The sequence below is a fragment of the Palaemon carinicauda genome, chromosome 24 (genome assembly GCF_036898095.1).
Source record: "Palaemon carinicauda isolate YSFRI2023 chromosome 24, ASM3689809v2, whole genome shotgun sequence".
Lineage (NCBI taxonomy): Eukaryota > Metazoa > Arthropoda > Malacostraca > Decapoda > Palaemonidae > Palaemon > Palaemon carinicauda.
The window spans coordinates 12,227,796-12,239,230 of record NC_090748.1 but is presented as its reverse complement, the minus strand read 5'-3'; the positions used below and the strand labels follow the sequence as shown (position 1 = coordinate 12,239,230).

The following is an 11,435-nucleotide window of genomic DNA, read 5'->3' as shown; positions in this document are numbered from 1 at the left end:
ATAACTTGCCAATTGTTAGGAAGAAATTAGATTCATACAATCCTGATTAAACATATGTATAAAGTATTATGATAATAAACATTTTAACTAATTATCCTCTTTATTTTTCAGATCTGATTCCAATGTTTCCAAACGTCGCCGATGTAGAGAATCAACCGAAAAATCAGGTTCTATTTTAAGTACACAGGATACACTCTTCATATTCTAGTATTGCTTCTCATCTTTTAACAGAAGTTTAGTTTATGTAAAATTTAATAACTTGTCATTTTGTATCTCATTCAGTTTTTATTTGTTCTGCAGTGCAATTTTTGAATTTCTTACTGTTATACATGACAACCAGTTCATTCACTAGTTTTCTCCTTCCTATTGCAGTCCAGCGAGTGTCAAGAGCCGCAGAGGAAGAGGCAACGACTCTACGTTGGGCGTCGTTCCCTTCCCTTGGCTCCTTCGCCTTCACCTCCTACTGGTTTGCTTCAAGAAGCATTTGAAGCCTTAGATATGTTTATGAAGAAATTTCCTTCTGCTATTGGAGATCTTGAGGCATATCTAAGGCAGCAACAATATCAGTGTCAACAGCCGCTACATCACCAGCCTGTACACCAGCAGTATCAACATCACCAGCAGCCGCAAAATCACCAGCCTATACACCAGCAGCCGCTACATCACCAGCCTATACACCAGCAGCCGCTACATCACCAGCCTATACACCAGCAGCCGCTACATCACCAGCCTATACACCAGCAGCCGCTACATCACCAGCCTCCACACCAGCTGTCTCAACACCACCAGCCTCCACACCAGCAGTCTCAACACCACCAGCCTCCACACCAGCAGTCTCAACACCACCAGCCTCCACACCAGCAGTCTCAACACCACCAGCCTCCACACCAGCAGTCTCAACACCACCAGCCTCCACACCAGCAGTCTCAACACCACCAGCCTCCACACCAGCAGTCTCAACACCACCAGCCTCCACACCAGCAGTCTCAACACCACCAGCCTCCACACCAGCAGTCTCAACACCACCAGCCTCCACACCAGCAGTCTCAACACCACCAGCCTCCACACCAGCAGTCTCAACACCACCAGCCTCCACACCAGCAGTCTCAACACCACCAGCCTCCACACCAGCAGTCTCAACACCACCAACCTCCACACCAGCAGTCTCAACACCACCAGCCTCCACACCAGCAGTCTCAACACCACCAGCCTCCACACCAGCAGTCTCCACACCAGCAGTCTCAACACCACCAGCCTCCACACCAGCAGTCTCAACACCACCAGCCTCCACACCAGCAGTCTCAACACCACCAGCCTCCACACCAGCAGTCTCAACACCACCAGCCTCCACACCAGCATTAGCAGCATCACCAGCCTCCACACCAGCATTAGCAGCATCACCAGCCTCCACACCAGCATTAGCAGCATCACCAGCCTCCACACCAGCATTAGCAGCATCACCAGCCTCCACACCAGCATTAGCAGCATCACCAGCCTCCACACCAGCATTAGCAGCATCACCAGCCTCCACACCAGCATTAGCAGCATCACCAGCCTCCACACCAGCATTAGCAGCATCACCAGCCTCCACACCAGCAGTCTCAACATCACCAGCCTCCACACCAGCAGTCTCAACATCACCAGCCTCCACACCAGCAGTCTCAACATCACCAGCCTCTACACCAGCAGTCTCAACATCACCAGCCTCTACACCAGCAGTCTCAACACCAGCAATCTCAACATCACCAGCCTCTACACCAGCAGTCTCATCATCACCAGCCTCTACACCAGCAGTCTCATCATCACCAGCCTCTACACCAGCAGTCTCATCATCACCAGCCTCTACACCAGCAGTCTCATCATCACCAGCCTCTACACCAGCAGTCTCATCATCACCAGCCTCTACACCAGCAGTCTCATCATCACCAGCCTCTACACCAGCAGTCTCATCATCACCAGCCTCTACACCAGCAGTCTCATCATCACCAGCCTCTACACCAGCAGTCTCATCATCACCAGCCTCTACACCAGCAGTCTCATCATCACCAGCCTCTACACCAGCAGTCTCATCATCACCAGCCTCTACACCAGCAGTCTCATCATCACCAGCCTCTACACCAGCAGTCTCATCATCACCAGCCTCTACACCAGCAGTCTCATCATCACCAGCCTCTACACCAGCAGTCTCATCATCACCAGCCTCTACACCAGCAGTCTCATCATCACCAGCCTCTACACCAGCAGTCTCATCATCACCAGCCTCTACACCAGCAGTCTCATCATCACCAGCCTCTACACCAGCAGTCTCATCATCACCAGCCTCTACACCAGCAGTCTCATCATCACCAGCCTCTACACCAGCAGTCTCATCATCACCAGCCTCTACACCAGCAGTCTCATCATCACCAGCCTCTACACCAGCAGTATCATCATCACCAGCCTCTACACCAGCAGTCGCAACATCACCAGCCTCTACACCAGCAGTCGCAACATCACCAGCCTCCATACCAGCAGTCGCAACATCACCAGCCTCCATACCAGCAGTCGCAACAGTACCAGCCTCCACACCAGTAGTCGCAACACCACCAGCCTCCACACCAGCAGCTGCTACACCAGCAGCTAGAACCACATGCTGTATATCTACAACACGCACAACAACAAACTTGCTGGAATGACAAGTTTGTGGCAGCCATGGGCCACATCTGATTGAAAAAGACTAATTTTGTTTTGTAAATTTTCAATAAAATTGTTTACCTGTAAAATTGATTTATTTTACATTCCATGTAAAAAAAAATAATTCGGTATATCTACGAAGAAAATTTCTAGATGTTTTGATACGAAGAGACCCAACATTAACACTATTTTGATTGTCCAGTCTTTTGAGCTCTTGTTTTCAGTCTTCTCATTTTTAGAAGTCGGTAAGAGGTATGGAGTCAGGGTGATTTGATTCAAAGCTTTCTTTATCTCAAAATATAAGATTTTCTCATTAAAACGAAGATGCAATAAGGAGGATGTGATTTTCTGATTCGATGAAGGTCCTGAAACCATTACTTGATTATGAGAGTCATTGCTTCCTTTTAATCCACTTCATAGGGGTTTCATAATACTATATGGCATTTTGTAGTAGGTCTGTCAATTCATCTAAATTGCGGTTTTTACATAGATCAGAAAGATCGTTCTAAAGTAGGCCTAAAGGCATCTCGAGCCTACCATCCCCGTCTCTGCCTATGTCATCAAGTGCAAACCTTCCCAACATATTCAGTCCCATGGACTTTTCATATTTTTCTGTATCGTAATTTGAGAATTTAAAACTATAAAATTTCATTAGTAGCCCTTTGTAACTCTGGTTCTAATACTGTATCATTGAAGACAAATATTTTTCTAGTTAGTGAATTTCCTCCGTCATCGTTACCCAAAGTATCTTCACCAGTAACAAACAAGCAACATGAAAAATAATCCATGTTCATATCCTTAGTATTAATGACCGAACAATGAAAATTAAGTTTCAGAAATAAAAGTAAAACACTTATAAATCATCTATGAGCTCGTCTACTTTGCCCACAAACATAATGCCAAAAGAAGTCTGAGAATATACAGACCCACAATTTTTCCTAAAACTCACCATAGACTAAAGGTGCTCCCACACATTTAACAGAGTTTCTCTCGAACAAACACTGTTACCATGTCTAAATTAAAAGAGAATGACGTCATAAGTCTTGAAATGAGGAAATTTATATGGTAACAAGCAATGGTACCAGATGAAGTTTACTACCAGGATTTCTACTACTTTTACAAGACAAAGACCGGAAGAAATGTCCAAAGCTGATGTCCGGTGGCATCTCTGTTATCTATGTCATGTTATAATATGTACTCGAGAATCAAGCAGTAGATGTCAGCTTCAAGTACGAAGCATCATAACCACAGTACACCATAAAATAGAAGCACAATCCAATAAATTAGATTATTCCTCATGCTTATTCCTGATCTTTTGAGAACAATGGAATGGTACATGGAAGGACTAGTTGCAAAGACTGAGGGAAAACAGAAGCCATTCATCCATTGTAAAGGAAACTCAAATTGGCTATGAATCAAGACTTTAAAAACTATATACTGATGGGCCCAAACGCTTTATACATTCTATCGGGGACCTTAAAACCTTTTATAACTAAGCAGGATACATGTATGAGAGGAGGCATTTTTCAGGAGCACGTCTGGAGGCATTATAGAATCACATACGACTAATTGAAATTAACCTTTCAGTGAACTGAGGATGTTAATTGTTATTAACGTGCAATGTGTAGCACATATTATTCCACGAAATAACTGTTTGAGACGGTGGCAGGACAAAATCCCCCTGGACTAAATGTCTAGCAAAAATAGCAGGGCAATTATTTGCTCATCTGTAACTATATATATATAGATATATATATAGATATATATAGATATATAGATATATATATAGATATATATATATAGATATATATATATATAGATATATATATATAGATATATATATATATAGATATATATATATATAGATATAGATATATATATAGATATATATATAGATATATATATAGATATATATATAGATATATATATAGATATATAGATATATAGATATATAGATATATAGATATATATATATATATATATATATATATATATATATATTTATATATATATATATATATATATATATATATATATATATATATATATATATATACATATACGTATTATAGGTAAAGGCGTTTACTAATTTTTCTAACAAGGTAATTTTTTTTTTAACTTACATAGTTCAACATATTTTCACAAAATGGCAGTGAAGTCTTACGTATTTTTTTTTTTTACTTTTTTTAAAAAATTTAACTGAATAGTCTTCTAAAATTAATTTACAAATCACTTTACATCCACCCAGAGAAGATAGAGTTCGTGACTAGTAATAAAGGCAAGCTGAAGTTAATTCGTGAAGGATATATTTGTATTAAGCAAAAAGAATTGGCAAACGGTGTGGTATCTTACGAATGTGAAAGGAGGAGATCTAAAGCTTCATATAATGCAAAAGTCAAAGTGAGGCAAGATGAGGTTATCGAAGAGTTACATAGTCTCACACACATGCACCACATACAGTGAACCCTCGTTTATCGCGGTAGATAGGTTCCAGACGCGGGCGCGATAGGTGAAAATCCGCGAAGTAGTGACAGCATATTTACCTATTTATTTAACATGTATATTCGGACTTTTAAAACCTTCCCTTGTACGTAGTACTGTTAACAAACCACCCTTTAATGTACAGAACACTTAATGCATGTACTACAGCACCCTAAACTAAAACAGGCACAAATATTAAAGGCGATTTTATATCATGTGTTTCCTAAACACCTAAAAAGCACGATAAAAAATGGCAACCAATGTTTTGTTTACGTTCATCTCTGATCATAATGAAGAAACAAACTCATTTAGTGTACACATATATGTATAGGTTAGTTTTTGCATCGATTATATTGATTATACAGTACTGTATGTTGATTTTTTTATTACCAATTTTTTAGTTTACGTATTTTTCTTAGGACTTCCAAATGAAATCTTTTTCTTTATGACGCCGCCTGAAACGACGGCGTGTACGCTCAGTAAACAACCACGCTCAGAACAAACAAGGCATTTAACGCGCATGATGATAGTGATAAATAATGATACAGTACATACAGTATTTACAGTAAAAGCATTTACAAAATATGTTACCTTACAAATATAAATTATACAGTACTTGTACGTAGCAAAGCAGGAAAACAATTTGAGAGAGAGAGAGAGAGAGAGAGAGAGAGAGAGAGAGAGAGAGAGAGAGGAGAGAGAGAGAGAGAGAGAGAGAGATTGTTTTACGTACGAATGTAAATTTTAAACAAAAAAAATATGATAGGTTACAACATGTAGACTTTTAAAACCTTCCCTTTAACTTAATGCATACAGTACGTACATTACTAAACTATAAAACAGGTTAAAGTAAAAAATAAAGATTGTTACTGTACTCGCCACGAAAGAAGTTCAAGAAAAACTTGAATGACGATGGCGATGAATTTGCTGCACAGTAGAAATGATGATGATGAAGCTGATGATGTGTTCTACTGTGCAGTCAATGATAGTATTTTACGTCTCTTCAGACGGAGGTGTCTTTTCCTGGGACACCTCTTCAACTTCTTCCTGGGAAACTTCTTCAATTTCTTCCGAAGGCGTACTAGCAGGAGGAACTGGCTCTTTTTTGCGAGGCTGGAAGAACATTGTGATCGGAAGTTGTTGCCGCTGCTTCTTTTTTCGATCCAAGAGCATCCTGTAGGGAGTCATGATGTCATCGACCTTATTTGAGAATTGCATCGAGCGAACCATATCCTCGTCCCACTCTTGTAACATTTCTTTCGCCTCCTTCATATGGTTGCAGAACTTGGCAAGCCGTTCTAATGTTAAGCCCGTTTCTTCGACATTTTCTTGGGTCTCTTCCTAGGTACCCTCACTCTCTTCCTCACTTGCCGATTTCGTCAGGTCTTCGAGGTCTGCGTCAGTTAGGGGCTGGGAATGGCAGTCCAACAACTCGTCGACGTCTTCAGTCATCATGTCGCCAAACCCGTCACCTCCAATTATGGCAGCCAACTGCACAGATTTCCGTATTGCAGAGTGTTGGATTTCCGATGGAGTAAATCCCTTGTCGTCGTAAACAATATCGGGCCACAGCTTCTTCCAGCTCGCATTCACGGTTGCAGGTTTCATCTCTTGAAGTGCCTTTTGAATATTCTGCAGGCACGTGGCTATGGTGTACTGCCGCCAGTACGCCTTCAAGTTGAAATCTTCATCCTCGTCATCTTGGGCAGCATCCACACACGCAACGAGGTCCGCCAAGGTATTCTTCGTGTAGAGGGCCTTGAACGCCCTGATAACCCCCTGGTCCATCGGTTGAATTAATGACGTGGTGTTGGGTGGCAGGAACTCAACCTGAACGCCCTCACGCGACAGGTCAGTTGCGTGTCCACCAGCGTTATCCATAAGGAGAAGGATCTTGAATGGCAAGCCCTTCTCTAAGAGATATTCATGGACTTGCGGGATGAAACACTGGTGGAACCAGTTGGAGGTCAGCATCTTCGTAATCCATGCTTTTTGATTATGCATCCAGTACACGGGAAGGAGATTCTTATTTTTATTTTTCAAAGCGCGAGATTTTTCGACTTATAAATAAGCCCCGGCTTTAACAAAAATCCAGCAGCATTGCCACACATCACGAGGGTAACGCGATCCTTGAATGCCTTAAAGCCAGAGGCTTTGGCTTCCTCTTTGAACAGGAAAGTTCGCGACGGCATTCTCTTCCAAAACAAGCCGGTTTCATCCATATTAAACACTTGTTCCGGCTTGTATCCACCTTCAGCGATAATGTTCTTGAAAGTCTGGTTCACGTAAGTTTCAGCAGCGGCAGTGTCAGCGGAAGCAGACTCCCCATGCAGGGAAACGCTTTTCAGGGCGAAGCGTTTCTGAAACTTCGCGAACCATCCTTTGCTTGCGGAAAAAAGTTTCTGAGGCTGGGAATCAGTGGATGTCCCTGGTTGAGGATCATCTGCATCATCATCATCTTCAGCATGGTTGCCGTTGTCGTCTTTAGGTTCCTTTGCAGCAAAATTCTCATATAAGCTCAAATCCTTTGTTTGGATGGTGTTCGTATCCAACGCTATGTTCTTCTTCCGGCAGTTGGCAATCCACACAGCTAAAGCACCTTCCATGCGTACGATCGTTTTATTACGCGTTGTAACGACTCGCTTCGCTGATCTGCTAAAGGTGATTGCAGCAGTCTTTCTAATGTTCGCCTCGTCCTTTTTGATATAGCGAACGGTGGATTCGTTGATGCCAAAATGGCGGCCGGCGGCCGCGTAACTTCTACCATCTTTTAACATGTCGAGAAGCGTAACCTTCTCAGCTATCGTCATCATCCTTCGGTGGCGTTTAGGCTCACTACCAGCCTTACTAGAAGCAGAACGCTTGGGAGGCATTGTACAGTAGGATTTAACAGAAAGTTCAACTTAAAACAGTCGCACACAGCACAGATTAAACTTCACAAACTTAAGAACGTCTACTCAGCAATACGCGGAAAGAGAAAGTGAACGATCCAGCCCCGCGAGAACTTTGATGCTGCGGGTAGAAGATGCGGGCAAAACACCAATCACGGGCTAGATAACAAAACTTGAGTTTTGATTCGTCATCTATCAGCGCTTGAACCAATCACAACCCGTCTTACAGTATTATGGTGCGTTGGTTACTCATAGAAGATGCCCCGCGCATAATGAACGTACGTAGATTAAGTACAATACCGTAATAATAAAAAATAATGATAATAATACTGTACAGTAATAATAATAATAATAATGATTAATAATAATAACAATAATAATTTTATTAACAACAACACCAATAATAATAATAATAACAATAATAATAAAAATTTACGTACGCTATTTTACGCCTCTCTCTCTCTCTCTCTCTCTCTCTCTCTCTCTCTCTCTCTCTCGTATGCTTACAGTATTCGAAATGTGATTTTTGCAACAAAGAATATTATTGGATGCAGTACTGTACTACGTACGTATACATACAAAAGATTCATGGAAAAGAAGCACATCCATTACAGTACACACCATTCTAATATGGTATGACTGCATCTGATTTGCGTTTCATGTTCGATTTAATTTTACTACGTACTGAATTATCGTATGATCACATTCTCTTTTCGTGTTTTATTTCTTTCTGTGCTGAATTATATATCATATGTAATGCAATGAACAATCAGTAAGAGCAGATATTACTAATTACAGTATTAATGGAATTACACAGGTAACAAAATATCGTATTTGGTTGTCTTCAGATTTCGCGGTATTTTCGAATTTTCCGGAAAATCCGCAATATGTATATATATATGGGTTATGGGAAAACCCCGCGAAGTGGTGAATCCGCGATTGTCGAACCGCGAAGTAGCGAGGGTTCACTGTACTGCAAAATGTGAAGTCACAAAAGTATTACAAGAAATTAAAGAACGTGCACAACATACAGAAGAGACCACTCAACAAATAATCTCTGATGGTTTTGCATCTATATCAGACGAGGTATCTACAAAATTACCTTCAATCCATTTCCTTCGAAGAGATGTTCGACGCTATAAGCAGAAAAAGAGAAACTATTTACCGTTACCATCAAGTGCCCTTGAAAACTATGTAAAAACAACTGGAGGTGAAAACTTCTAGTTGCATGACTCAACGTTTGACGGCAATAGGAGCGACCAAAAGCATTGCATTTTTAAAAAGATAATCATCATTGGTGTTTGGATGGAACATTTAAAGTGGTACCTGAAATATTTGTCCAACTATATACAGTTCATGCTTTGGTGGATCATCACACTATATCCTGTATCTATGCACTATTGCCGGATAAAACCAAGACAACATATAACAAATTCATAGAGGAAGTTAAAAACTTGACTAATCTTTCTCCTACGAGTGCAATGATCGATTTTGAAAGAGCAATGCTGAACACGTTGATAGTGCTCTTTCCTGACGCTGATGTTAAAGGCTGCTTTTTTCATTTGGGCCAGAATATTTACAGAAAAATACAAGAGTTTGGTTTCCAAAAACATTATCAAGAAAATGAAGAATTTTCTCTTAAAATGAGAATGATAGCAGCCCTTGCCTTCATTCCCCCTGAATCTGTTCATGAAGCGTTTGAAGAGCTTTATGATATTATGCCAGAAGAAAGTAAGCCAATTTTAGATTATTTTGAGGATCACTCTATTGGAAGGCCAAGTGGATGAGGACGCTGAGAACCCACATTTAACATACCCCTGTGGAATATGTATGTCGGAACAAGCGATCAACTTAATCGCACAAATAATTCTGTGGAAGGTTGGCATCGAAGCTTCGTATCATTTGCTGGGCGTTCCCATGCACTGATCTGGAAATTTATTAAGCTGTCAGAGCGATAAATCAACGTTCATGATGTTAAGATAACTCAGATTACTGCTGGTATCGCTAGTGAACCACCCAGAAAAAAATATAAGGATGCCGCATCACGAATCAATTCAATTGTGCTATCATGCCAAAAAAGAACTTTTTTAGATTATCTTAGAGGTATTGCATTTAACTTGGGATTTTAGAAAAATTGCATTTTAGAAATTAACCCAAATATATATTTTTAAAGAATTTGTAAAGAAATTATATTTTTCGTAAATAAATGTTTCTGCATTTTCTGAAATTTTCACTTTTCACAAACACTTTTTGTTAAGAATTCCTTCTTTTATAGACAGAAGGTAAGTATGGATTAAAAAATATTGCCCGCAATAATGCTCAAATAAGGTAAATAGAACTAGATATTCAATAATAAATGTAAAACAATCAAAAGACGGCACTAGTATCTTATCTTTTTCCTGTTTCGAACTATATACAGTAAGTATTTAAAAAATAACAGAAAAAAATACCTTTTGGAAAAAATAGCTCGGACGGGGATTTAGTCCTACGGGGAATTTTGTCCTAGTACCGTTTGAGACTGGCCATACTTCGGATTATGTGTTGTTACCCAAATCAAATTGTTTCAGTGATAAAGATAAAATGTTCAAAATTAGTTTCCACTGTTCTCGTAGAGAGAGAGAGAGAGAGAGAGAGAGAGAGAGAGAGAGAGAGAGAGAGAGAGAGAGAGAGAGAGAGAGAGAGAGAGAGAGAGAGAGAGAGAAATTGTGTATTTTCCTCACGATCAAACACTTCTTCGGGTAAATGCGATTTCGGTGCCCATAACTGAAATAGATTCTGTTATGCTATACTCTTATATCGAAACGCCATAATTTGGTTGTGCAAATGTCTTCTGCTCACCGTTTTTTTTTTCTCTCTCTCTATATCTTCAATTTGCGTAGCTTTTCCTTGTAATGATGGCCCATTATGAGTTCCATATTCTTTTCGACTTTTAAACCATTTACAGACATTCCACTTCTCTGAAGTTCTGACGTTATTCTACTTATTGCTGCTACACGTTTATTTCTGTCTCTGTAAACATTTGCTTTGATGGTTTATGAGCATGGGCTCTGCCAGTACTGTTCGATTAGCAACTGAGCCTTTCTTCTATCTCAAAGTCAGCTTTCCTCTGTAACTGGATTACAACTAGTCATGTTTATAGGGAAGGCGATACCCAATCTTCTAAATGTTAAAGTTGATCCGGTAAACAATTAGAACTCCGTCCATAGTGCCACTCCGCCTCCGGAGTGTGTCTGAAGCTCGGACTCTACGAACACAGTTACTGTTCGGCACACCACTAGGTGCTCGTTATTATCATTATTATTATTATTACTAGCCAAGCTACAACCCTAGTTGGAAAAGCAAGATGCTATAAGCCCAAGAACTCCAGTAGGGAAAAATAGCCCAGTGGGG

The 11,435-nt window shown here is 40.4% G+C and overlaps 3 protein-coding genes across 3 annotated transcripts; 2 read left to right on the top strand and 1 right to left on the bottom strand.

The window, feature by feature from the left end:
• Nucleotides 1–806: 806 nt before the first annotated feature.
• On the bottom strand, nucleotides 807–1,800 carry LOC137618025 (mucin-22-like). Its single transcript, XM_068347944.1, has 3 exons — nucleotides 1,789–1,800; nucleotides 859–1,750; nucleotides 807–820 (listed from the first exon to the last, which is right to left on the bottom strand). The coding sequence occupies exons 1-3, from the start codon at nucleotides 1,798–1,800 to the stop codon at nucleotides 807–809; spliced, it is 918 nt and encodes a 305-aa protein (XP_068204045.1).
• Nucleotides 1,801–2,159: 359 nt separating this feature from the next.
• Nucleotides 2,160–4,347, top strand: LOC137617814 (spore coat protein SP96-like; the record flags this gene model as incomplete). The annotated part of the gene is made up of 1 exon (XM_068347764.1): nucleotides 2,160–4,347. A coding segment is annotated over one exon (516 nt), but the record flags the coding sequence as incomplete, so codon positions are not given.
• On the top strand, nucleotides 3,998–9,832 carry LOC137618024 (uncharacterized). The gene is made up of 2 exons (XM_068347943.1): nucleotides 3,998–4,061; nucleotides 9,399–9,832. Exons 1-2 carry the CDS (start codon nucleotides 3,998–4,000, stop codon nucleotides 9,830–9,832), a joined length of 498 nt encoding a protein of 165 aa, XP_068204044.1.
• The last annotated feature ends 1,603 nt before the right edge of the window (nucleotides 9,833–11,435 follow it).

Bases quoted from the DNA above. Each gene is read 5' to 3' on its own strand.
- LOC137618024 (XM_068347943.1), top strand. From the start codon at position 3,998: ATGGAATGGTACATGGAAGGACTAGTTGCAAAGACTGAGGGAAAACAG. The intron at 4,062-9,398 runs GTAAAGGAAACT...AACTATATACAG, and splicing joins ACAGAAGCCATTCATCCATT to TTCATGCTTTGGTGGATCAT.